This window comes from Taeniopygia guttata, chromosome 30, assembly GCF_048771995.1.
Source record: "Taeniopygia guttata chromosome 30, bTaeGut7.mat, whole genome shotgun sequence".
NCBI classification, from domain to species: domain Eukaryota; kingdom Metazoa; phylum Chordata; class Aves; order Passeriformes; family Estrildidae; genus Taeniopygia; species Taeniopygia guttata.
This window is the reverse complement of record NC_133055.1, coordinates 6,871,639-6,899,430: the sequence shown is the minus strand read 5'-3', so window position 1 is coordinate 6,899,430 and position 27,792 is coordinate 6,871,639. Positions and strand designations below refer to the sequence as shown.

Here is a 27,792-nt window from a genome sequence, read left to right as displayed (position 1 = left end):
TGCCATGCCATGCCATGCCATGCCATGCCATGCCATGCCATGCCATGCCATCCCATCCCATCCCATCCCATCCCATCCCATCCCATCCCATCCCATCCCATTCCATCCCCTGGGGCCATGCCCATGGACAGGATGGAATAGGGGCCGGCAGACACCCCACAGCCGTGCTCCATGCCCTGGGGCGTCACGGGGCTGTCCCTGCCTGGGCAGCGCAGGGCTGGGCTGTGTTCTCCGGCCTCTCCCGCAGCCCCTCAGCTCGGGCTGCGCTCGCTCTTTGCCAGGTGCAGCCGTGCAGCGCACACGAGAGCAGGAACGCACCCGTGGCCGCTTCCGCAGAACAGCGCAGGTACCTGCAGCCATCCCCACCTGGGCTGGGCCTGCTGGCACTGCTCAGCCCAGCACTGTGCTCGGAGCACTCCATGCAACATCCCGGGCTTCTTGCCCTTCTGCTACAGATGGTTTGCAAATTCATGAAGAGGATTCGGGAGGAAGAGAGCAGCGTCATGGGCACTGTGGTCAGAGCCCAAGACCAGTGCTGCCCTGCTGGATATGCTTGTGGTTATGCTTGTGGAGGAGGGTCCTTCCAGCCCAAAGCAAGTGAGCAGCCTGTGGCCTGCCTTTTCTCCTCCCAGCAATTGCTTGGTCTCCCAAGCCACGCCTGCTGCTCCCTGGAAGCCTTTGAGGCCATGGCAGTGTGGTGGCAAGGGAAGCACTTCTCTGGGGCAGCTGGGCACATTCCTTCCTCTGGCAGCTTTCCAAGTCTCCCCTGCCTTCTCCAGGTGCCTGCCATGGTGAGGTACATCCTCGTGGCCAATGAGTTTCCTGAGTACAATCTGTACAGGGCCCTTCTGGATCTGACAGAGGCACAGCCCTCTGACGTGGTGATGGCTCTCCTGCGTGTGGCCCCAGTGTGTGACAGGTACGGGGCCCACGTGTCCACAAGGCTCAGCAGCCCTTCACCCTGTACAGCCTGTCCCAGGTGTCTGACAAACAGAGAATTCCAGGGCCCTCTGGCTGCTCCCTTTGCCAGCCCTGGCCCCTGCCAGCCCCCCAGCGTGCTGCCATGCTTCCCCCCTGCCCCTCAGGGGCCAGTCCCCACAGGGCTGGGCTGCCTGCGTGCTGCCAGGGAGGGGCAGTGGGCAGAGGCAGGGCTGGCAGAGCAGCTCAGCTCCCCGCTGCCACCCAGGCCACGCTGCTGTGTACCAGACCCCTCTGAGACAGAGCTCTGACCCCACAGAGCTGCTTTGGCCATGTGGAAGAGCATCATGTGCTCGCCCAGGACTGCAGAGCCGGCCATGCTCGTACTCCTCGATGTGCCGGGGAGCTGGCCAGAGCACAGCACGTGCACCTCCAATGGGGACCACACGGCTGTCCTTGCCCTGGCTGTGAGTTTCTGCCTTTGCTGGCCCCAAGGCCACCCCTCCAGCAGCTCTCCATCCTCCCTCCCCCACGGCATCTACCTGCCTCAGGCACTGGGCTGAAACCTGGCCTTGGGGCAGCTTCAGGGCCACCAGGCCCGGTGCTCCCCCTGCGTCTCTCCAGGCCTCTCCCTCCCGTGCTTGGGCCCTGCCACACGGACACCTCGGCACTGAGCCCTGTCTCGGGCTGCTCTGTCCTTTGCAGGCAACTGTGGTGATGTAGAAGATCCTCCAGCTGCCCTGTGTGCCACATGTAGTCACCATGTATTCCCGCTGCCTCTTTGTCCATCTGCTCTTCCAAGTGCTCTTCAGCACCAAAGAGATGCCAGAGGAGGTCAATACCTTCTGGAAGGGATGTCAGCAGCAACACAGCCTTGCCACCAACCCCAGCAGGTGCTCCATGCCAGTCCTCCTGTCCTTGTCACATCCCTGGGCAGGAGCCAGTGCCCCCAGCGTGACCTGGGCTTTGCTCTGCACACAGCTTTGCAGAGCAGACCCTGAAGGCCCTGCTCTGCCGACTGCACTATGAGGATGTGGTGGTGGCCATGGAAGACAAGCGTGGCTGGGACACACTGCTCTGTGCTGACACCCACCACTGTGCTGTGGGCGTGCTGGCCAGGTGAGACCCCCTGCTCCCCAGCTGTCCCCGGCATGTGTGCCCTGTGCCCAAGGTGCACAACACAGTCCCCGTGGCCGTGGGCCAGAGGGCCTTGTCACCAAGGGACGGCCAAGGAGGCTGCAAAAGGCTGGGAGAGGAGCGTGTCCAAGAGCAGCAACCTCCCAGAGGGCTCAGCTGCCCCTTGCAGGGTGCTGGAGAAAGGCCAGACCTCTGTGAGTCAGTCCTGGGAGAGGTTTGCCTCCACTGGCTCGGGATTTGGCTTCTATTTCCTCCTTCAGAGAAATGCATCGTGCATCCAAAGCCCTGTGTTCCGCGATTGCATTCCAGCTGCTCGGGCTGCTCAGCAAAGACACGCCATGCCAGGATTTGGCCGCCCTGGCGTTCCTTGTGGAGGTGAGCCTGAAGGCCAGCGCTGCCTCGCTCAGCTGCCTCCCGGCTCTCTGCCCTCTCTTGGCCGCAGTGCCTGGGACGGTGCCCGCGCCCTGTGCTGCTGCCTGGGCCCGGCCCTGTGCGGTTCTGGGCTCCTGCCGGCCAGTCCCCTGTCACTGCCCTGTGCCTTTCAGGTCCTCGAGTGCCTGGAATTGAGTGAACGCGGTGCTGACAGAGTCCTGCAAATCTTGTCAAGGCACCTGAGGAGCGAGTGCAAGGAGAGGCGTCACCTGGCGCTCAGGGCCCTTCTCGAGCTCATCAAGGATCCCTTGATGGTGAGAAGGGGCAGGGGCAGAGGCTGCGCTCAGGAATGCAGTCGCTTGGGCTTGGCTGGGCTTTGGGCGCTGGGCCAGCTTCTCCCAGCTCTCCTGCCTCCCGCTTCAGCTGCCCAAGTGCTTTGGAACAGCCCTTTGGCCTCTAGGCCCTGCGGCAGCAGGATGGCATTTCACAAACTTGTGTTCCTCACTGAGAGAAAAAATGTGGAGCCTGACTGAAAGTCTTGTGGAGCTCCTGTGGGATGCGGATGGAGAGACAGTTAGCATGACAGCCATGCTCCAACTTTATCATCTTGGACAAGGAGATGCTGATACCCAGCCCCATCACACTGCAGCTGGTTGAGGCGCTCCTGCCACTCCTTGACCACGTAAGGCTCACTGCCCCCAGCCACGGCCACTGGCTGCTGCCCGGACACTTTGTGCCCTGCGGATTTGCAGGCCTGCACCAAGCTGAGCTCCGTGCAGCCAATGCTGAGGTCTCTTTTTCTTCCCTTCATACAGGACAACAGCCAAGTGCAGCTGCTCTCCATACTGCTCTTCCAAACATTGATGACTTTTCCACAGGAAAAAGAAAAAGAGGCTCTGAAGGCACACGTGCCCCAGAGCCTGCTGCCACTCTCCTTCCACTGCCATGATGAGAACCAGCGAGTGGCAGAGGTGAGGACTCGGCAGCTGCTGCTGTTCCCCTGGCAGGGGCTGGGCTGCCTCCTGCCCTGGCACCTCGCAGGCTGCAGCCTCCTCCAGGCCCTGGCACAGGGATGGGTCCTGCGCCCTGGGCTGTGGGGCCATCTCCGCGTCTCTGCTGCTCTCCAGGCTTCTCAGGAAACGCTGCTTTGTTCAGCCAGATTCCTGCACAGGAAAGCTCTCCAAAAGATGCTGCAGGTGGATCAGACCTGGAGGTTCAGCAAGGGCCTGGTAAGGCCGGCCTGCGAGCCCCAGGCTCACCCTGGAGAAGCCCCTGACCGTGCTGCTCAGGGCGTGCGGCTGGCAGCTGATCCCCTGCCCAGGGCTGCAGCCAAGGGGCTGAGCCTGCACCAACTGCACCCTCCTGGCTCTCTGCAACTGGCAGAGGACAGCAGCAGCGTGGCCGAGCACCTGCGCCGGGCCCTGCCCTACCTGCAGAGCCCACAGGAGCCCCTGCGAGAGGCGCCGTCAGGTTCATGGGTGAGCCACGAGCCGGGCCAGGAGGGCGTGTGGGCACAGGGCTGGCAGCGCCGCTGGCAGGGAGCTGTGCCGCCGAGCCTGACAGGCTCTGTGTTCCCAGGGACGGCCGGGAGGAGCTTGAGGGGACAGCAGGAAAAGCTCCAGCTGATCTGCAATGGTGAGACAGGGCAGCGGGCTGCCAGCGGGGGCTGCCGGGGCGAGCTGCAAGCCCTGCCCCGGCTGTGGAGAGCTCTGCTCTCCTAGGTAGAGCACACAGAGATTTCAGGGACACGTGGGGGATGCGTGGCCAGCAGCTTCGGGCTGATCCCCTTGGTCCCTGATCCCTCCCGGCCATGGCAAGAGCCGGCTGGGATGGCCCTGGCAGGGGGGGCTCCCCTCGGCTCCCCGCAGAGTCGGGATCTGACCGTGGCTCTGTTCCTCTCTCTTGCAGCCCTTGAATGCCCGACAGAGGATGTCAGTAGTGCCATGCCAGAGCTGGCACTTCAAACATTGCATGTGCTCCGGGCAATACAGAGTGGGCAATACTCCATCTTCCAGAAGGTGCAAGATCATACAGCCCTCTGTGATGTCACACTGACATCTCTGTGATGTAACACAGCCCTCTGTGATGTCACACTGTTATCTCCGTGATGTAACACAGCTCTCTGTGATGTCACACTGACATCTCTGAGATGTCACACTGACCCTGTGAGGTCACACAGCTTTTTGTGATGTCACACAGAGATATCTGTGATGTCACACAGATCTCTGTGACGTCACATGGACACATCTTTGACGTCACACAGGTATCTGTGATGTCACAGAGACACCTCTGTGATGTCAAACAACTCTTTGTGATGTCACACTGACATATGTGTGACATCACACAGCTCTCTGTGATGTCACTTGGACATCACTGTGATGTCACACTGACACTATGAGGTCACACAGCTTTTTGTGATGTCACAGAGCTCTCAGTGATGTCACACTGGCATCTCCGTGATGTCACACAGACATCTCTGTGATGTCACACTGACATCTCTGTGACATCACACATCTCTCTGTGATGTCACATGCACGTCTCTGTGATGTCACACAGCTCTCTGGGATGTCACACAGGACCTGTGATGTCACACAGCCCCTGTGATGTCACACAGGTTCTGTGATGTCACACAGCTCTCTGTGATGTCACACAGGACCTGTGATGTCACACAGCACCTGTGATGTCACACAGGTTCTGTGATGTCACACAGCTCTCTGTGATGTCACACAGGTTCTGTGATGTCACACAGCTCTCTGTGATGTCACACAGCCCCTGTGATGTCACACAGGTTCTGTGATGTCACACAGCTCTCTGTGATGTCACACAGGTTCTGTGATGTCACACAGCTCTCTGTGATGTCACACAGCCCCTGTGATGTTACACAGCTCTCTGTGATGTCACACAGCATTCTGTGATGTCACATGAATGTTTCTGTGATGTCACTCAGGACCTGTGATGTCACACAGCCCCTGTGATGTTACACAGCCCCTGGTCTCGGACTGTGGTTGTTTATCTGTCTTCCAGCCCTTGAAGCCATAAGCGAAGATGACAGCCCATCCTCCACTAACCTGGAAATTCAGGCAGTTTTTGGACAAAGATGTGCAGAACTAAGGTCATCTGCTGGATTCAGAGAACCAGGGTCCCAAGCAGAGTACCAGGAGACAGTGAAGAGAGCAGCAGGACTCAATGTCACTGGAGCTCCAGGCACACCTGATGCTGGCCACAGCTGTGCCTGCTGCAAGCTCCCATAGCTGCTGCCTTCCCCCTCCCTGTTGACAGCTCCCTCCCTCCAGCCCTCAAACGCTGCCCATTCCCTTTTTTTGGCCCCCATCTCATCCCTTCCTTTTCCCTTTTATTAATAAACAGTTTGGTTTCTCCCCCTTACCTGCATCTCTGTGGAGCTGAAGCGGCACAAATCCCGGGCCCTGGGACACACAGGCCCCTGCTGCTGTTCTCTTCCACGCCGTGTTCTGTGCACACACACACAGAACGAGGGCAGATCAGGCTGGAGAGGTGCCTGTGCTGAAGGTGCAGTTCCACAACCCTGTGGAGTTGCAGATCTTGCTGAGCAGCCTGGAGCCCCTGGAATTTGGAAGAGCCAAGCTGAGTATGCTCTGAAGGCAGCTGTGAGGGATTCCATGGCAAGCTTCCACAAAGGGCAAAGGAGCTTGGAATGCTGGAAGTTTTCAGGAATAGCTTCCTGAAAGCTCAGCAGTGCTCCATCCCTGCACAGGATCAGGGAGAGGGCAGAACCAGCGACCATCCAGGCTTAGCAGGGAGCTTTGGGTGTGCCTGAGGGCAAAGGAAGCAGCAGCGCGGTGCCCGAGACTGGGACGCGCGACCCTGCCAGTGCCCGGAGCGCTGTCAGGCAGTGCCGGGATCCCGGCTGTGGTTCTGGTCCCCACAAGTGAGGAATGGCAGCCCCAGGCTCAGAGCCAGTCAGAAAGCCAAGCAAGTGAGAGCAGAGGGAGGGCACCCTTCCAGTCTCTCTTGGGCATGGCCACAAAACAGCCCCTGCTGCTTCTTCCTCCGCCTGTGTTTGGGCTGTGCTGGTGGCAGAGGCAGCCAGGCTGTGCTCTGCCTTCCAGAGCCTGTTGGGAGTGGGCATGAAAAGTGCTGTGTGCACAGCAGAGAGGCCTGGAAGGTGCTGGCAAGAGCGTCCTGCGGGAGCAGGGCTCTGGGCTCTGGCTGGGAACAGCCTGGTCTTGGTGCTGTGGGCGCAGGCAGGAGTTGAGGCAGGTGAAGAGGCACTGAGCAGCTTGTGTTTGTAGAGGGCCTGGGGCTGCACGTCTGAGCCTCCACCTGGAAAGGCACTTGGGGGAATAGGAGCTAGAGCTGGAGTGCCTGTCCTGAAAGGACATGAAGGCCTTCAGCCTTGCCAGCGTTTCCTAAGGGTGTGTTGGTGTTGAGCAGAAAAGCTGCACATTTGGGGAAATGCCTTTGGAGGACAGGGGCTTGCTTCTCAAGGAAAGTGCTTCCCAGGGAGCTCCCAGTGAGGCAGGTGCAAGTGTCCCCCTTTGGCTCTCTGTGCTCCTTTCAGTTCTTGAGACCCGCTGCACTTGGCAGAGGGGCAGGGGAAGGGAGAAGGCTGTGAAGAGCAGGTTTGGCATCCACCTGGACCTGCAGAGACCAACCCAAGCACCTGCAGCAGCGTGTGTTACCCCCGCTTTGGACAGAGGGGTGAGCAGAACCATCTCTGTCCATCTGTGAGCCCCAAAGCTCTCTGTGGGAGCTGTGAATTAAAAGGCCTTTACACACTCACTTTTCACATCTTCCCTGTCTGCTGTGTTTCATCTCTTGGCAAGATGCATTTGCCTTTGTGATTTCTGATACCACGGATCCAAGGAGATCATTGTGACCCTGAGAAGCCTCTTGGAACTAAGGGGCCATTGTGACACAGCAAGGCCTCGTGGAACCAGAAGTCCATTGTGACACTGCAAGGTCACACAGAACCAAGGTGGCCATGGAACCAAGGCTCTGCTATGGAACCTCATGGAACAAAGGGACCATGGTGACACTGTGGAACCAGGGAGACTGTTTTTGGCAGTAGGAAAGCTCATGGAACCCCAAGTCCATTGTGACACAGCAAGGCCTCATGGAGCCAAGGGATCATTGTTAAACTGTGCGGTCTCATGGAACCATGAGCCATTGTGACACAGCGTGGCACCTCATGGAGCCAAGAGCCCATTGTTACACTGTGGGGCCCTGTGGCACCAAGGGGAGCACAGTGACTTTCTGGGGCCTCATGGAACAATGGAGACTGTTCTGACGCTTTGGGACCCACTGGAACCAAGGGGCCATGAGAGCATGGCAGGGCCTCATGGAATCAAGGAGACTACAGTGAACACTGTGGGTCTCCGTGGGATGAAGGGTCCAATTGTGTCACCACTGTGTCACTCTGGGGCATCATGGAACCAAAGGTCCATTGTGACCCAGCAGGGCCTCATGAACCATGGAGAACATTTCTACATTTTGAGGCCTTGTGAAACTAAAGGGCCTCTGTGGCACTTCAGAGCCTCGTGGAGCCAAGGGGACCATCGTGACACTGTGGGGCTCAGTGAAACCAATGGTCTGTTGTCACACTGCCAGGCCTTCTGTGTGGGTTCTCTGCTTGTTTTTCTGTGTCCTGGTCAGGATTGAAGGTACTTGAGACCATAGTTCGTGTTCAAACTCAGGTGCTTCTTGTTTCTTATCAGTGTTGCAGCCTTACAACTGTGAGTTTTGCAGTCTTTCATTAGCAAGTCACAAAATGGCCAAATATATCTTGTTACAAGGTCTTTTAAAAGTATCCAACCAAGAAATGACACCTAAATTATTCTCCCTTTTAACCCAATGTCCTAGTTTAGGGCAAATTTGGGGAAAACCCTCTGAAAGGAGCCCCCAGGAAATAAACCCCTACGGCCCCTCCCCACCCACCTGGTTCAGGGAAAAATTTCCTCTGAGAGGGAAGTGGAAAATAACCTGTATATTCAACAAACAAAGCACTCCCCAGCACCAAAACAATTAGCAACACCAGATGACAACAAAACTCTTTCACCACTCTGAAGAGATGAACAAATCCAGAAAGTCTTTCCTGGGAGTGGTCGCCCGGGTCTGGGCACTGGGGATTGCTCTCCAGCACTGGGGATGGCTGCTGCAGATCACAAAATGCAGGCTCCTGGTGTTCCTTGGTGTTTCCCAGATCCCAGTCCAGAGCAGGTTGGATGATATTCAGAAAGAGGAAAGGAAAAAGCAACAGTCCAGGGAAAGAATTGGACTGCTTAACCTAACTAGGAAGCAAAGCAAGAAAGCAGGCAAAGCAGGCAAAGCAATCAAAGCAAGCAAGCAAGCAAAGCAAAAGCCAGCCAGCCCTAGCCTTTTTTAGACAGCAGACCATGGGGGGAGGTGAACCAGATGATAACACGGCAAAACAAACCTTCACTTTCAGAGTCAGTTCTGAAAGCACAGAACATAATATCAAACGTAAACAGAACACACGACTGGAGATACAAACACCATAACAGTCACCCTAGGACAGGAACCAAGGGAACATGGAACACGTCTGGCTGGCTGGGCCTCTGGGGGGCCACCTGACAGGTCCGGCTGACCTTGGCATGTCAAGGGATACTTCTCATCTGCCCCTGAAGCCTTGGGGCTCTGGGCTTTCCTTCCATGGGAGAGAACTGTCCTTCTCCTCCAGGGGCCTATGGCCAAAAGTGGGATTCCTTCTGCAAATTTTCTTAACTGCAAAGATTGTTTCCAGATTAAATCTGCCAGGAGAGACAGCTCTGGCAGGCTTGGCCACTCGGGGGCCACCTCTCATCTTCCTTTCAAACACTGGAACCATGTGCTTTTCTTTCTTATGGGAAAAAAACCCATCCATCTCTACCAGGCACCCATGGCCAAAACTGGGGTTTTGCCTTCAGAATTCCCTATATGCAAGGATAGCTCCCAGACAGAACCTGCCAGGACTGACAAGTCTGGCTGGCCTTGGCTTCTGAGGGCTGGCATTCATGTGCCTCTGAAACACTGGGGCTGTGTGCTTTCCTTCCTAATCAAAAGAACTCTACTTCCTGTCCAGGCACACACAGCCAAAGCTGAGATTCCACCTCCAAAATGCCCTGTGTCCAAGGACAGCCCCTAGACAAAAGGTGCCAGGAGAGACAGGTCTGGCTGGCTTGGCCTAAGGGTGGCCACCTCTCATCTTCTTCCAGAAGACTTGGACTTTGTATTTCTCTTTCCTATAGGAAAAAACCATCCATCCTGAGCAGGCGCCCATGGCCAAAACTGGGATTTCACCTCCAAAACTCCATACAGCCAAGGATTGCTCCCAAGTGAAATCAGCCAGGACAGACAGGTCTGGCTGCCCTTGGCCTCTTGAGAGCTGCCTCTCACCCACCTTGAAACACTTGGTTTCTGTGAGTTCCTTCCTACAAAAAAGAACCCTCCCTCTTACCTATGCAGTAATGGCCAAAACTGGGATTCCACCTCCCAAATTCCCTATATCCAAGGGTTGCTTTCAGACAAAAGCTACCAAGACAGAGAGGTCTGGCTGGCATAGGCCTCTGGTGGCTGCCTTTGATCTGCCCCTCAAACACTGGTGTTCAGTCCATTCCTTCCTGTGCAAAGAATCATCCTTCTCCTCTGGATGTCTATGTCTGAAACTGGGGATCCACCCCCAAAATTCTCTATATCCAAGGGTTCCTCCCAGCCAAAATCTGCCAGTACCATCCAGTCTGGCTGGCCTTGGCCTCTGGTGGCTGCCCCTGCCACACTGGGGCTCGGTTCTTTCCTTCCCATGGAGATCACTGTGACACTCTGGGCACCTCATGGAACCAAGGGGATCATTGTGGCACCACTGGAGCCCATGGAACCAAGGGGCCATGGTGACACCGCGGGGCTTCATGGACCCAGAGACCATTATGACTCTGTGGGGCCTGATGGAACCATGGAGACCATTCCGACCCTTCAGGGCCTGGTGTCACCAAGGGGGCATTGTGACACCTCAGGGCCTCCTGGAAGCGAGGGACCATTGGGACACTGAGGGGCCCCATGGAAGTGAGGGAACATGGAACAGGTCTGGGTGGCTTGGCCTGCCAGGGACCACCTGACAGGTCTGGCTGATCTTGGGATGTCAATGCTTGCCTCTCATCAGCTCCTGATGCAATGGGGCTCCGTGCTCTCCTTTGTATGGAAAAGAACCGTCTGTCTTTTCTGATGCCCCTTGCCAAAACTGACACTCTGCCTAAAAAATTTCCTATATTCAAGGGTATCTCTAAGAACAGAATCTGGCAGCTCTGGCTGGCCTTGTCCTCTGGTGGTCACCTCTCATTTGCCCCTAAAACAGTGGGGCTCTGTTCCTTCATTCCTATGGAAAAGAACTGGTCTTCATGTCCAGGAACCATGGCCAAAATTAGAATTGGCCACCAAGCCCGGAGGGGCTCATGGAACCATCTGCAGCCCCGGGCAGATATTGACTCTGCCAGTGCTGCCATCCTCCCTCCAGTGAGAGAAAATGACACAGGGCAGGCACACAGAAGACACCGAGATCAGTGAAGAGGAAGTTGAGTCCCAGATGGGAGGGATGAGGAGATGCCTTGATCTTGGGGTGGAAATCTCTGGTAAAGCTATGGAGAAGGATGTCATTGATACATCAGAATCTCTTTTTCCCTATAAGGCATTGGAAAGTATGGGGAGATGACTTGTTTCAGCAAAGTCCTCCATGCTAAAGTAAGCAAATGTTGAAGTAGCTGTGATCCCAGGAGAAGTTTGAACAGAGAAAGAGAGAAGAGTGATGAGACCCTGTGCCCTCAGGGAGAGAAGAAGACCTCTGTTCCCAGAGATGATTTCAGAAGCAGTTGAAGAGAACCTCTGGTCTTGAACAACTCATCTTTAAACTAATACCCCATAAACTGACATGGCCCATAAACACAGCTGTGGGAAAAGCTGTGAAAAAATGGCAGGGATTTCACTATTACACTTTTTCGAGTGGCTGCTATTCATGGAACTTGAGAGCCACAAGAGAACTGTTTCCTTATGGAGAAGTCTCCATAGCAAGAAAAAGAGACTCCTCTCCCTAAGTGAAGTGAAGCAGGACTATTCTAGAGGTGATAAACTGACTGAAAATTTTAGGTTTTGTCTCCTTACGTTGTCAATAAGGAAGAAAAAGTTGTGGCGAGAAGAAGAGTGTTCTGAAAGTTTTGTGCTGATTCTTATTACTCTTTCTTTTAGTTACTGCTAATAAACTTTCCTTTATGCTGTTTTAAAGTTTTGATCCCACTTTCCCTTTCTCCTTATCCTACCTCACAGCAGGAAATGAGTAAGTATATTCTAGTGAGTGCACTGGTAATTAGCCAACACTGAACCCACCACACTAATTGATGCATTGCCCAAGAAATCTCAAAACAGATGAACCAAAACCACTACAGAAACTTCCTGATGAACTGCCCGAGAGCAGAGGGAAATCAAGGCAGAGCCATGGTTTGTCAGGATTTCCTTGATCCTAATGAGCCCCGTGGTGCATTTAGAGCTTAGACCTGGAACCTCAGGGCCTGAGAGGAGATTGCACAAACTTTTCCAGGAGATAAAATCAAGAGCAAACACCCAAAATGTCTCAATGCATTAATAGATCCCACTGAGGTCCATCCCAAACACAGGCTCCTTATGGACTCTTTGGAGGAGAGAACTGGAGGCCAGGATGGCACAAAAACCTCTCAGAGACTCAAAATGGCACAAAAACCTCTCAGTGTGGAAAAGAAGATCCAAAGTATCTGAAAAAAGTTGAGTATCTAAAAGTATTAATGAGCTCCACTGAGTGTCAGTACAAAGCTCTCAAGGGACTCATTAAAGCAGATAATTGGGGCCATGATTGCACAAACCTCTCACAGAGTCTGGTTTAAAAGGGAAACACCAAGTACCTTACAAGAACTGAAGTACCTTGAAGCATTCATGAGCCCCACTGAGTGTTGTTCCTGACAAAGCCTCTCCAGGGACTAATTACAGCAGATAATTGGAGGCCAGTATTGCAATAAGCTCTCAGAGACTCCAAGGCAAAAGCCAAAGCCAAAGTCCTTTGAACAACCTGCAATCCCTGGGAGCATGAAGGAGCCCCCAGGGCCATTCCTGGCCAAGGCTCCCCAGGGACTCCTTCCAGCAGATCCTTGAGGCCACTGGGATGTGGGCTAGGGGGGGATGCTGAGGGCAGGACCAGGGGGTGACAGTGCCCAGCCTGGCTGGGGCTGTGCCAGGAGGCCCCAGGGCCTCAGGACAAGGTGTCTCCTCCCAGCCCTTGATGGCACAGACCCTGCTGTGCCCCAGGGCACCAAGACTTGGCTTCTCTTTGTCCCCACCTGTCATCAGTGCCTCCAGTTCTCTGCTCTGCCTGGGGCCTGGGGACACTTTCTCAGTCGTGTCCCTCAGTGGGACCCATTAAAAGTCCAAGAAACTTTGGAGTTGGATTGTGACCTGGAGTTCTGGAGAGGTTTCTGCAGCTCCCTCTCAGGGCCTGATGTTCAGGGCCTGAGCACAAAGCCCCAGAGGGTCATTAAAGTCCTTGTGCTGTGTCTGTGCTGCTGAGCTGGGCCGGGCTCCTGGCACAGAGGGTGATCCTGGTAACCAAGCAGAGCTTCAAAAGCACATTTCTCTTGCTGAGCAGCTCTTCTCCCAGCCCAGCAGGGCTGGGGCACTGCCTGCATCCAGCCCGGGCACAGCACAGAGGCACAGAGAGCTTCAATCAGTCAGGGCTGGGAAGGGGCTGAGAAGTGCCTGGGGCAGAATCACTGCCAGCCCTTGGCACAGGAACCTCTGGCTGCAGGACAATGCAGCTGCAGCTCCTGGAGTGATCTCCTAAAGCTGGAACATCCCAATGCCCACAGCCCCTGTGAGTGCATTCTCTGCTCATCTCCTGTGCAGAGCAGCCAGGGGTGCCCAGGGCTGTCCTGCAGAGCAGGGTCCTGCAGCCCAGGGCGCTGTGCTGGGCCAGGGACTCTGCTGCCTGCCAGGGACAGCTCTCAGCCGGCCCTGGAGCTGCTCCCAGCACTGGCCAGGAGCTGTGGGGGGAAGGAGCCACCCTGAGCAGGGCAGGTGCTGCTGCTGAGAGGGGCTGGGTGGGGCAGGGCTGCTCCCAGCTCCAGACCAGCCTGGGCACAGCTCCGGAGGGCGCTTCCCAAAGAAGGTAAGCCTGGGATTGCTGTAAAGATCAGGAGATTTCCTGAGAGTGTTTTCAATTTTCTCCTTGGGGAAGGATGGGAAAGTTGGGGTGGTGACAAAAAGATTTTTGCTTTTCATATATTTTTAATATATTTGTGGTTCTGTAAATTACTATTATATGCTTATAAATCTGTAATCCTTACCTAACTGTATTAAATTCTCAACTCTATTAAACTACTATTATATACTTAATATAATTATAATCCTTAATTAAATCAATTATGTTTTCTTGCCTTTCTCTTAGATTTTAGAACAATAAGCTGACTGTCTAAATACATTAATACTATATAGTCTTATTATCAGGAAGATGGACCTACAAGAACATTTTGGTTTTTGAATGTGAACAGAGATAACAAAAACTCAGGCAAAGAAGCCCTTGGACCTACTCCAATGGGTTGAACCAGGGGTGTATAACTGGGGCAACTGAATTTCCTACTGGATGTTCCTGTTAAATATCCTAAATAATCGACCTTAATAAATTGTTTACATCAGGGGCTGGGTATGCTCCATTTCAGCTGGGACACGTGGAAGCTTCCAATAAAGGTCTGGTTTTTACTTTACTGTTCTAACACTGTTGCAAGGGGTTTTTTTTTCTATTTTGATTATAAACAACAGGGGGATGAGAGAAGATGAACAGGAATTGTAATCCCAGAATGACAGAACATTCTGAGTTGAAAGGGACACACAGGATCATCAAAGGAATGTTTGAATATTTACAGAGACTCCAGAACTGTGACTTTGGGTGGTCAGTGTCTCTGCTGGGAGCCTCCCAAAGGGCCTTCAGCCACTCCTCAGCCCTGGACAGCAGCAGCATCACCTCTGCAGGGCCCAGCAGGGCTCTCCTGAGCTGCCCTTGCCCAGCTGCACACAGAGCCTGCCCCAGCCAGGGCCCTGCACACAGGCAGGTTTCTGTAGGGCCGGGCCGAGGGCACACAGGGTGGGATGGGCTCTGTGATCACTGGCAGGGACAAGGCACCTCTCAGGAGGGGATGTCCAGGCCCAGGGAGATGCTCAGGGAAGCAGAGGGGGCTGAGCAGAGCAGTGCTGGGGGAAACAAACCCATCCAGCCCCTCACCTGCCCTCAGCCACAGGGAATCCTTTGCCTCTCACATCTCTCAGTGGCAAACTCTGAGTGCAGCAGGAATGCTGGGGATTTCTGACTTCAGAGGGCCAGGAATGGTGTGTGGATAGGAAAACAATTCCTAAAATCATCTCCTGCCATCTGTTTGCCTTAGAAGTGTGAGTAGAGATGATATCAAGTGAAGTACTGCACTTTTCTGCATTAGGAGTGATTCCTGTGACAAATCCTGAATATCCAGCCTGGTCCCTCTGCCACATGGTCACAAACCCAGGGCAGCAGTGCAGGGATGGCTTCTTGAGAGCCCCCACACACAGGCCTGGCTGCTCCTGGCACACTCAGCCAGCACAACTGGAGTTCAGGCAGGGACCTGGGTGAAGGTTTTCCCAGAGCAGGAACAAGGGTGGGTGAGTCCCAGCGAGACAGTCTGCAGGGAATAGCCCAGATTTGGCTCCAAGCAGCCTCTCCTGACTTGTCCCTGTCCTTTCTCCATGAACAGGTGCCCAAGTTCAGCCACAACAAATGTCCAACAGCAGCTCCATCAGCCACTTCCTCCTGCTGGCACTGGCAGACACGCGGCAGCTGCAGCTCCTGCACTTCTGCCTCTTCCTGGGCATCTCCCTGGCTGCCCTCCTGGGCAACGGCCTCATCATCAGCGCCGTAGCCTGCGGCCACCACCTGCACACGCCCATGTTCTTCTTCCTGCTCAACCTGGCCCTCAGCGACCTGGGCTCCATCTGCACCACTGTCCCCAAAGCCCTGCACAATTCCCTCTGGGACACCAGCACCATCTCCTACGCAGGATGTGCTGCTCAGGTTTTTCTGTTTTTCTTCTTTGTTGGAGCAGAGTATTTCCTGCTGACCATCATGTGCTACGACCGTTACGTGTCCATCTGCAAACCCCTGCACTACGGGACCCTCCTGGGCAGCAGAGCTTGTGCCCACATGGCAGCAGCTGCCTGGGCCAGTGCCTTTCTCTATTCACTGCTGCAAACAGCCAATACATTTTCCCTGCCCCTGTGCCATGGCAATGCCCTGGGACAGTTCTTCTGTGAAATCCCCCAGATCCTCAAGCTCTCCTGCTCCAAATCCTACCTCAGAGAACTTGGGCTCATTGCTGTTACTGTGTCTGTGGGATTTGGTTGTTTTGTGTTCATTGTTTTCTCGTATGTGCAGATCTTCAGGGCTGTGCTGAGGATCCCCTCTGAGCAGGGACGGCACAAATCCTTTTCCACCTGCTTCCCTCACCTGGCCGTGGTCTCCCTGTTTGTCAGCACTGTAATATTTGCGTACCTGAAGCCTCCCTCAATGTCCTCCCCATCCCTGGATCTGGCCCTGTCAGTTCTGTACTCGGTGGTGCCTCCAGCCCTGAACCCCCTCATCTACAGCCTGAGGAACCAGGAGCTCAAGGCTGCAGTGTGGGCACTGATGACTGGATGCTTTCAGGAACATTAAACTGCTGGCCAGTTTCTGCAAATTACTTGCAATAAAAGTCTTCTTTGATATTTCTTGTTGAATTAGTTGTGAGATTTTTTCTCCTTTGTTTTACCTTTTGAATATTGTCCACAACAAATGTCATTTTTGTGCCATTTCTGATTTTGATTATCTCCACCTTCCCTGTGGCCACAGACTGTGTCAATGAGGGGCTGTGCTCTCAGTGGCTTTAAAGGAACTCAAGGATGTCCCAGCAAAGTTTTTTGCAGAGATGCCCTTTTGTCGCCTTCTCTGGAGCTGCAGCAGCAATGTCTGTGTGCAGGGCTGGGAGCAGATCAGTGCTGGCACAGCAGTTCTGGTCCTGCTGGCCACACCATTCCTGATCCAGGCCAGGAGCCATTGGCCTTCTTGGCCACCTGGGCACACGGCTGGCTCATGTCCAGCCTGCTGTCCATCAGTCCCTGCAGGTCCCTTTCTGCCTGGCTGCTGTCCAGCCCCTCTGTCCCCAGTCTGTAGCGCTGCAGGGGTTGTTGTGGCCAAAGTGCAGGACCCGGCACTTGGACTTGTTAAACCTCACCTTGTTGGGTTTGGGACCTGGATCCAGCGTTTCCAGGGCCCTGTGCAGAGCCCTCCTACCCTCCAGCAGATCCACACTCACATCCAGCTTGGTGTCATCTGCAAAGATGTCCTTGGTTCCATGTGTCCCTTCAGTGTCACAATGTCCCTTTGGTTGCACCAGGCCCTGCACTGTCACACTGGGCTCCTTGGTTCCATGGGGCCCCAAAATGTGACAATGGACTCCTTGGTTCCATGGGGCTTCACTGTGTCACAATGTTCTCGTTGGTGCCGCAGTTTCACAGTGGCCCCTCGGTTCCATGGGGCCCCAGGGTGGCACAAAGGCCCCATGGTCACATGAGGTCCCACACTGTCACAATGCTCTCTGTGCTTCCACAAGTCCCCTCAGAGTCACAATGGATTCCTTGTTTCCTTGAGGCCACACAGTGTCACAACGGCGTTCCAGATTCCTGGAGGCCCCAGAGTGTCACAGTGGCCCCTTGGTTACACAAGGTCCTGCAGTGTCACAATGTCCCCTTGGTTCCATGAGGCCCCGCAGTGTCAGAATGGCCCCTTGGTTCCATTGGGCCCTGGACTCTCCCAGTGCTCTCTTTGGTTTCGCAGTGTCACAATGGTGAAACCCCTCGGCTCCACGAGGCCCTGCAGTGTCACCATGGCCTCTGTGGTTCCACCAGGACCCAGTGTCACGGGGACTCTGCTGCCTTCATGAGAGACAACGGCGACCTGGTTGCAAGAAGACAGCACGGCAGCCCGGCCTCGCCCGGGCTACTCGGGCTAACGACACACGCTGACACCAATGTGGTGGACGGTCGAAAGCCTTTATTATCTTATCTCATGGGTTTAAATAGTCTTGGGGGACTTTGCTACGTCGAGGGGGGTTGGTAGGGTCTCTAGGTTTGTCGGGAGTGGAAAACTACTGGGTTAGGTGTGGTTACATGCTCTGGGGTTAATAGATAACGTGAAGCAGGGAGAAAGGGGGAAGGGTCTCTCTTTCCGTCACATCCCGAGATCTTCCGTTCGCCTGTCCCTATCTACCACATCTCCCCTCCCCTTATCATATATAAAATGAGGTAGTCGTAGATATAGGCACTGGAGTGAGGTACAAACTTGTAACTTGTTGAGGAAAGGTTGGTTTGGTAAACATGAGTAATTTTCGCAAGGCGAGTCTCGAAGGCTTTTGCGACTGACTGTGTTTGCAGTTTTTGGTTTACAGTATTTGTTGCTGGCCTACGAACAGAATGTTCATCCGCTCTAGACGGGCCTGAACAAACGAGACTGGTTCGTTCAGCAGGCATGGTCCTATTGTAACAGCTAAAAGCAGTATTGCCAGTGGACCTACCAGGGCGGAAATTAAAGTGGTGAGCCAAGGTGATTGATTGAACCAGGATTCAAACCAGCTCTGTTGGGTTTCCCTGTCTCTCTTTCTCTGAGCCAGTCTATCTCGGAGCTCTGCCATGGAGTCTTTAACAACTCCTGTGTGATCTGCATAAAGCAGCACTCCTCTTTCAGGGCTGCACACAGTCCTCCTTGTTGCATGAACAAGAGGTCCAGTCCTCGCCTATTTTCTAAAACTACTTCTGAAAGCGAAGAGACTGATTTCTCTAGATAGGAGATGGATTTCTCGATCCTCTGCAGGTCTTCATCGATGGTCATTTGCAGCTGAGAGAGTCCGTGCTGTTGGGTTGCAATGGCTGAGACACCCGTGGCTGTGCCAGCTGCTCCCAGGCTGAGCAGCATTGCGATAGTTATACCTGTGATTATTTCTCTTTCGTGGAGTCTGTCAGGTTCCTCGAGAAGGTGGTATATCTCTTCGTCTGAGTGGTACAGGACCCTAGGAACAATTCGAACTTGGACACAGAAATCGATAGAGTCATTAAATTTGGCAAGGAACACACAAGGACTCACTCCGGATCGCTGGCAAACCCACATCCCAGATGCGAATGGGACCACCCACTTATTGTTTTTTCTGTTGGGCTTGACAACTTTAGTGCAGAAGTTGCCTTTCTGCTTTGCTAAGGTTGCATTGCCAAAACATCTGCCCTGTCCTGTGATTTGACTCAGGGTGATTCCTCTGCGGGGAGTGTCCCATCTGCACTGGTGGGGGGCACTGGCTGTGGAGTAACTGAAGGGGGTGTCTAAAGCAACGCCTTCGTAGAAAGGGGGGTTTAATATCATAGCAAAGCTAACAGGGGTTAGTCAGGTTCGGTTTGGTTTCGTTTAGGGTTAGAAAGGTAGCTTCTAAACAGGTTGGCTATGTGGAACATGAAGGATGGGGTGTTTGCTGTGGTAACCTCTTTGAACACCTTGTCACTTGAAAGATGTTGCATGACCCACCTAAATGGCTGGTGAGGGTAGTGGCCTGGGTTGGCTTGCCCTCCGGCCACAAGCCCCAACAGCAAAATTGCACAAAGACACTGTGTATGTCTGGGTCTCACCGGTGTGGGACTCTCGGGTTTTGTCTGGTGGTTTGGTGGTCCGTTATCTCCCTCTGGAGCAGGGGTGTATGCATCATGGGACGGTCCACAAGCGTGTCCTGCAAACTGAAACTCACAGTTTTCCATTAATTTCGTTCTGAAGGTCAGGTTTGATTGACCTGAGTGGACACCACCTGATTCTGTCCTCTTTTTTATATGAAGCGTTATAGCTACTAATTGGGTGCTTTTCCAAGCTTGGGACGGCCCTCCCACTCCGTTCACTGGGGGGACTTCTTTGCATTGCCAGTGTCGGGGCCACAGTGCTTGGGGGAACATCGAGCAGTCTGCTCCTGTGTCTGCCCGAAACTGAAGCCCTATTACGTGGGGGTCCTGACTGCCATAAAGGCGGCATGTCCCCCACACCTTCGGGGGCTCCTTCCCTATTTTCATGGCCAGGGCCACCCAGGGATCCCGTTCTGGGGCGTCCCCTGCTGACCCTGCGGCACAGGCGCTGTCTGCGGTGGTAGTGGGTACGAAGGTACCGCAGGCTGTGTTGCGAGACTCTGCAATTGTGTCGCTGGCGGGGGTATGAAGCTGGCTGCCTCCTGTGGGGGTATGGGGTATAAGGGCTCCCCGCCCCACTGGGGGTTGGCATAGATGGGCCGTTTTGTATTCCCGGCGGGAGGAGGCTGGGTGCGGCCCGCACGCCCCCTCCCTGTCCCGTTTCCCTGGGGCCGGGACCTGCATTCCTTGGCGAGATGCCCTTTTCTCCCGCAGCCCCAACAGGATGTTTCTCCCCAGCTGGTAAACTGGGCTGGTTCATATTGTAGTTGTTTTTTGGTGCGGCTTAGAGCTTTACTCGGTTTTGTCTTAAATCGCGTTGGCTCCGTTTCCTCCGTCTCAGAGTCCCAGCCGGCTTCCGGCAGCTCTTCCGAGCTGGCGGAGCTGCTGCTGGACTCCGAGCCGGAAGTCGAATGCCAGCGCATTTCCGGGGCTCGGTGCGTTTTCGTCCGGCTCCGAGCTCGCTCCTCCCCGCGGGGGTGGCGCCGCTCCCGCCCCCCCCGGCTTGCCCTGCCTCCCGCAGGGGGAGGTTTCTCCCTTATATGGTAGCTGCATCAGGCGCCTCTGCCAATTGGCTCCGCGCTCTCTGCCGCTCTCCGCCTCTTTCTCCCGCGCATGCGCATTCCTGAAATCGCGCAGCTCTCGAGTTTTCGCGCCGAGACCACTCGCGCCCCGCCCCTCTCCACGGCGATTGGCGCCATTTTCAAAGGGTAGGGAGGCGGCATGGCCAGGGTGTTTTCTCGAGCCGCGGTTTCTGCGTCTCTGGCTTCCTTCGCCAGCCCTTGCCAAAAACATTCCGCGCTCTGCTGCACTTCTGACAACGGATCGCTGACCGGCGGCGGCGGTGAGACGGGCGGAGAAGCCGCGATTTCTCGGGGGGTTTCCGCGGCAGGGATTGGGCTCTGATCCGGGGAAGGAGGTGACGCGCCGGGCCCCCCCGGGTCCCCGATACCGGGCAGATCGTTCTCAGGGGCAGTTTGTGTTCCCGCCCCCACCCCGAGCTTGGGAGTAACTAATAAACAGGTACGCACCGCGCTCCACGTCTCCTGCTCTTCTATTGCCCTGCGCAGGGCTTTCTCTACTTTGCCCCATGCTTTAAGGCTCTTGCCACTGCCTGAGGATTTTGTGTCCTCGGCTAGCGTGGCTGTGCATTTTTCGCATATTTCCGGATGTAAGACATCCACTGGACGCTCAATCACCCCAAGCTCAAGCAGCCTCGCTATAGCAAGATAAAAGTCCTTGAGCTTACACTCGATACACCACTGTTTATGAATTGCACTTACGACCCTGGCAATGCTGTCCATGATGCTCGCGGATCCTGGGACGTCTCCCTGCGCCAAGATATGGTCTGACCGCTCCGGCCGCTGCTCCTGTCCAGGCGTACCCCGTTTCCCGAGCGAATCTTCCCGGGTTTCGGCACTAAATATGTTGCCTTTATAAAAGACAACAGCGACCTGGTTCCAGGGGCAGCACGGCGGTCCGGCCCCTCCAGACCGCTCGGGCTATCGACAAAAGACGCTGGCACCAATGTGGTGGACGATCGAAAGCCTTTATTATCTCATCTCATGGGTTTAAATAGTCTTGGGGGTCTTTGGTACGTCAGAGGGGGGTTGTGGGGTCTCAAGGGTTAGTTGGGAGTGGAAAACTACTGGGCCAGGTGTGGTCACATGCTTTGGAGTTAGTAGATAGCGTGAGGCAGGGAGAAGGGGGGAAGGGTCTCTCTTTCCATCACATCCCGTGATCTTCCGTTCGCCTGTCCCTATCTACCACAGGTGCACAAAGCTCCTCCGGCAGCTGGGGCACTCACAGACCTTCCATCACTGGTGGCTCCGTTGGTGTTGGGTCAAGTGAGAGCTCCGGGTGAAGCTCTTCCCACACTGGGAACACTCGTAGGGCCTCTCCCCAGTGTGGATGCGCCGGTGGCTGATGAGGTGCGAGTTTTGCTTGAAGCCCTTCCCACAGTCAGAGCAGAGGAAGGGCTTCTCCTCGGTGTGGACCCGCTCATGCAGGAGGAGATTTGAGCTGCTCTGAAACCTCTTCCCACATGTGGGGCACATGTAGGGCCTCTCCCCAGTGTGGATGCGCCGGTGCCTGACAAGGTTGGAGTTTTGCTTGAAGCCCTTCCCATAGTCAGGGCAGCGGAAGGGCCTCTCATTCGTGTGAATCCGCTGATGTACAAGGAGATGGGAGCTGGTGTGAAACGTCTTCTGACACTCAGGACACTCGTAGGGCCTCTCTCCAGTGTGGATGCGATGGTGGATGATGAGTTCTGAGCTCCAGCTGAAGCCCTTCCCACACGCCCCACACTCGTAGGGCCATTCCCCGGTGTGGATCATCTGGTGGCGGATCAGGGTGCTGCTCTGCTTGAAGCTCTTCCCACACTCCAAGCACTTGTAGGGCTTCTCCCCATCATGATGCTGCTCATAGACCACCAGCTCCGAGCTCTGGCTGAAGCTCTGCCCACCTTCCTGGCACAGGGTGGGTCTCTCCTCCTCAGAGCACCTTGGGCTGGGTTTGCAGCCCCTCCTTCTGTGGGATCTCCAGGGCTTTTCCTCCCCGTTGCATTCCTGCACTGTGGAGTCGCTCAAAACGGCCTCTTCCACGAGGTTCTGCTGCGGGGATTTGTCCTTCCTGGTCTCCATCATCAGCTCCTGCTCTGGGGGAGGAAGGACAAGGAGAGGATGGGATTTGCCTCCGTGCCACAAGGAAGGGTAAGGAGATCCCCCCAGTGCGTCCCCGTCAGCAGAGCGTCGGCAGCGGGTCTGACCTGCAGCCATGGGCCGTGCTGGGCCGGGAGATGGAACAGGAGAGAGGGGGAAAGGGGCACTGACTTCCTCCTCACCTGCCTCCTTCTCCATTTTGTGAAGATTTGGGTATGGGAAAATCTGTTTTGGGAGGAAAACAAGGGATGAGCACATTCAGTTTTGTCCTGGTTGGAAGGCAAACCAGGGGGAGAATCTAAGCCAGAATCAAATTTGAGTAAGAAAATTAAGATCAAGGCAATGATACAGAAACACTGGCTTAATCGGACAGAGTCAGGATATAACCTGACACCCCGTTGCTCAGGGTGGTGGTAGCAGTCTGATGAAATGGTGGCTGCAGTCCAGCTGGAGTGATGAACGTGATTCTGTCAAAGCAGTGAACCTGTAGAAGGGTCTGGTCTTCCTCTGAAGGTCCAGTAGTGGTTATGGAGCTCTTGTCCTCTGGGAATGCAGTAGGCAAGGTGGTCGTGGTGTTGCAAGGGTGAGATTATATCCAGGTAGGAATGCTTGGTTCCTCCCCCTGGGTGGAGCATCCCACAATGGGATGATGTAATTTTATCAGCCCTGCAGTGGCACTCAATGGCCCATTAACAGAAGATGGCCCCTGGAGGGCGTTATCAGGGCTGAGCCATGGAAGAGATAAAGAACACTGCCCCACCTGTTGATAACAGTTTATGGAGATGGTGACTGAAAACACTTTTGATTACATCTGACACTGTAACCTGAAACAGTGAGGCCATCCCTGCTCGGGGTGGGGGGTGAACACCACCCCCCTTACCCAAACTGGCTCAGGTGTAAAACCCCCACCCTGGGAAGGCCAAGCACACAGGGGACAATGTCACACTTGCCCCACCCCGAGGGAGATCTCTGTCCCTGTCACTCCCTTACTTTCTCTCAATTTTATCTTTCTTTCCATGTCTCTCTCTACCTCATATTTACTGTTCAATAAAATCCACCTTGGATTTGGTCTCGTTAGCACCTTAAATGGGGCAGAGGCATCTCTCTAACAATTTTTTTAGCCAGATTGAGACATTATTTTGCACTGTGAGTTCAGGGCACTGCTGTCTGACCCCAAGTGCCTTTGACAACAGCATGGTTCCCTCCTCTGACGAGCTTGTGGCTCTTTCTGGAGGAACTCTTGGAAACTTGGATGCAGCTTCCTCTGAGTGACTTTTGGGAGAACTTATGAGGAAAATGGCTGTTGTGGATGTCCAGTGTAAAGAAAATATTTTCTTGTCCTTCCCTGAAATGTTTGTTAAAATCACTGGAGGAAAGGGACCAAATGATACCAGTGAGACTGACAAGGACCATTCACCACACAGTGAGGAACACAATGCTACTAAAGTCCTACAAGAAGCCAAACTCAAGTAGCTAAATTCTGAAGTAACTCCTGAATTCACAGGCTTGGGGGCTTTTCCAAATATGAGAATCATTATTTTCTTCGTCCCTGTCACCTTTGTGACAGCTACACAGAGCTTTCCCTTCCTTTTAATAATCTGTATTGGGCCAAATTTCCATTTTTCTTTTTTTGGAACCTGCCAGCATCTGAGTTGGAGCTGTGCTGGAACTGGTGAAATTTGGAATTGCCACAGAATTGCTTGTTGTTGGCTTAGTAATGTTTGGGATTTGTTTGCGTTTCCATCACAAGTAACTTGTGGGAAGAGCAAATCTTCCTCAAGGCATTTTATGGAGGGTTAAGTTTAATTTCTGCTGAGTTTGTTTTGTCCAGTGCCCAGGGGATGCTCAAGGGCCCTCTGGTTTTGGTTTGGCCCTAATTTTCTTCTGATATATCTTAATCACTTAAAAACACCTGAAAAATGACTAAAAAGAGTATTGACCAGGGATATCAAAAGTCCCACCATTTAACAGGTATTTGAGGTGGAATTTATGGTTTGGGGACATATTCTGGAGGATTTGTGGGTTCTTGGGGGATATCTGGTAGTATTCTCCATATCTTTGCACTCCAAATGCCAAGGTGGATTGCTCTGTCACCTCAAAATTATTCAATCCCACTGGAAACCCCACAATCTTGCCCCAAAATTGCTCAATTCCACCTCAAAATGGCTGGTTCCCACCTCAGTCCCATGCAAAAAATTACTCAATTCCACAGCCTCTAGGGTGAGATGGGGTTGGAAGGAGATCGGGAGAAGTGAGATCTAAATTTGTGGTTGTGGGATTAAGATTGTGTGGGTCTGAGTGGTTGTGATTTATTTTGATAGTAAATAAAACTTCCAGAATTATTGATTTCTGTTCCATTCATTTTCTGTCAGTTCTGGTTTGCTTTTCAGAGTGCCGCCTTCTCAGCTGATTTTGTGTGTGACCTCCTGTCCCAGACTGAAAAGCAAGATGTGTTCTATTTGCCATCTGTATGGCAGTTGTCCTGAGTTAAGTGGGCAGTTTTTCCTTATCTCTTCCACAATCAGTCCCCCCTCAGGGGAGACATCTGCTGATAATGGGCTATTGAATGTCACTGCATGACTGATAAGAACTGTAACATCCCACTGTGAGATGCTCCACCCAGAGGGAGGAGCCAAGCATTCCTACCTGCATCTAGATTTGAGATTCTGGCCCTCCAACATAGCTTTTTCTGGGCTGCCTCTTCCTCTTTAGAAGAAGACACCCTTTTCTACAGGATCACTTCTCCAACAGAATCACACTTGACACTGCAGGAGGACTGCAGCCACAATTCCAATTGGACTGCGGCCAACACCCTGTCCAACAGAGTGTCAGGTTGTATTCTGACTCGGTCAGTGTTGTTTTTGTCCACTGAATTGTTCATATTTCCATTTTCTTTCCTAATAAAAAGCTGTTATTCCTGCTCCCATATTTTTACCTGAGAGCCCCCCTTAATTTCAAATTTATAACAATTCAGAAAGAGAGTTTACATTTTTCCATTTCAGGAGAGGCCCCTGCCTTCCTTAGCAGACACCTGTCATTCCAAACCAAAACACCTCCTTTCTCTCCTGCCTTCCTTTGCCTGCTCTGTTTCTCTCTCAGTGTCTCCACTGACCCAGGGCAGCTCCCACCAATGACCCTGCCCTGATTTAATTCCCAATCCATGAGCTACGACAACCATGGGTGAAGTTATGAAGGCTGGCAGTGAAATGTCCCTGTAGGATCCTGCTGCACTTGGCTTTTGGCTCTTCCATAAGAGCTTTGCCTTCAAGGGCAGGGACATCTTTTCCTGTCTGGGAACTGGAATTCCAGCCCCTGGGAGTGTGTGCCATGGATCCCAGAGGGGCATTCCCGAGGCTCCCGGGGTGCTGCTCCTGCCGTGCCTCCCAAGGAGCTGTGCAGGGCAGGGGACAAGGTGCAGCAGCTGTGTTGGTGCTGCAGTGCCACAACAGCCCCTGGTTCCAGGAGTTTCCGCACTGCCAACAGCCGTTCCTGGGTTCCATGATGCCCTGCTGTGTCCCCATGGATATTTGGTGTCATGAAGTTCTTCAGTGTCACAATGGCCACCTCGCTCCATGAGCTTCTGCAGTGTCCAAATGGCCTCCTTGGATGGGCAGTGTCACCATGGACCATTGGCTCCATGCAGCCCCGCTGGGTCACCATGGACTCCTTGGTTCCATGAGGTTCTGGGGGTGTCTCCATGGTCTCCTTGGATCCACAGTGTCACAATGGACCACTGGATCCACGTGGCCCTGCTGTGTCACCATGGCCCCTTGGTTCCATGGGACCCCAGGGTCACAATTGACTCCTTGCTTCCACGTCACCCCCTCAGTGCCAAAATGGCCCCTTCCTTCCATGGGGAACACAAAATATTTATAGAAACATTGAGCAAATCCTGCTTAACACACCTGGGAACACCTGTTTGCATTCCAGAGGGAATTTAAAGGTGAGGATGGCACCAGTAGCTTCCATCTGCAACAGAGATCCAGGGAAAGGAGTGGAACAGAGAATTCAACTGGGAGACTCAGAGAATTCTGCTTCCAGAGATCAATTCTGGTCACACTGTTCCTTGTAGAAAGGTGACACCATTCCAGGCAGCCTGTACTGAGCAGGTGGCTCCTGAGTGGGGTTTGTTGTTTAGGAAACCTGCTCAGGCTTTTCCATTCTCTCCTTCCCAAGAGGAAAACTCCTCCTGGGCCTGTGTGCAGGCAGAGCCCTGAGGAGAGCAGGTGGGACACGGTGCAATGGGCTGGGACATGGAGCTGCAGAGCTCAGGGACAAGGTTCTGCTGCAGGGCACAGGGATGTCAGTGCCAGGTGGGTGATGTCAGGCATGGTGAGGCTGGGGGTGAGGAGCAGCTTGTCCAAACAGGCTCAGCCCTCAGGGGGCTCATTCTTCTACATGCCCAGACCTCCTAAGGAGACCTTCAGTGTCAAGATCACCTGGGGAATGCTTCTATCAGCTCTTCTCTGAACTGGAAAATAAGAGAATACTCACTTGATTAAAGAAAAAATGTCATGAGGTGCACTTGGAAATCTTCCTCCTTACAAGAACTCCAAACTGACTCCAGCTGCACAAGCCCTGGAGACTTGCAGACGATTGAATGAAGACAAAGCGCCCCTAAGGGCTTCCTTTTCTTTAATGATCCCCATGGAGGATTTGGGGTGAAGTCCAGAACCCTCAGGCACTGAGAGAAGGCTGAAGAAGCTGCTCAAGGAGTCAGGAGCAAAACTCCAAGTCCCTTGGGCCCCACTGAGGGCAGGGACTGCCAAAGGCTCCCCAGGGACTGGTGAGAGCAGATCCTTGAGGCCAGGATTGCAGGGAGCCAAAGGCTCAGAGCAGGGAACTGCAATGCTGAGCAAGGCCTGGGCTGGCTGGGGGAAGCAGAAAGGCCAAGCCCTGAGCCCAGCCTGGCACAGCAGGGCCTGCCCCTCACGGGTGGCTCGGGGCTGTTTGTGGGGCAGGGGGATGTGAGGGGCAGCAAGGACAAATGTCACAAACCTGTGTGACCCTGCAGATCCTCATGGAACCAAGGGGCCATTGTGACACTGTGCTGCCTCATGGAATCAAGGAGACCATTGTGAACTCAGAGACCCCAAGGAACCAAGGATCCATGGTGACCTTGTGCAGCCGCAGTGTCACAGAGGAGCCGCTGTGACACAGCGAGGGCACACGGAGCCCAGGGGCCATTGTGACACATCAGGGCTTTGTGGAACCACGAAGCCATTGTGACATTGCAAGGCCTCATGGAAGCACGGGGCCATTGTGACACTGTAGAAGCAAGGGGAACATTGTGACACTCCAGGGCCTCATGGAACCAAGGAGACCACTGTGACACTGGGGGGTCCATGGAACCAAGGGAACATGGAACAGGTCTGGCTGGCTGGGCCTCCTGGGGACCACCTGACCACCTTGGCATGTTGAGGGCTGCTTCTCATCTGCCCCTGAAGCCCTGGGG

At 54.0% G+C, this 27,792-nt stretch overlaps 1 protein-coding gene and 1 pseudogene across 1 annotated transcript; one reads left to right on the top strand and one right to left on the bottom strand.

Moving 5' to 3' along the window:
* Positions 1-27,792, bottom strand: part of LOC140680998 (uncharacterized) — a 61,653-nt pseudogene that overhangs the window by 18,359 nt on the left and 15,502 nt on the right.
* LOC140680907 (olfactory receptor 14C36-like) lies at positions 15,215-16,147 on the top strand. Its single transcript, XM_072919809.1, has one exon. The coding sequence runs from the start codon at positions 15,215-15,217 to the stop codon at positions 16,145-16,147; it is 933 nt and encodes a 310-aa protein (XP_072775910.1).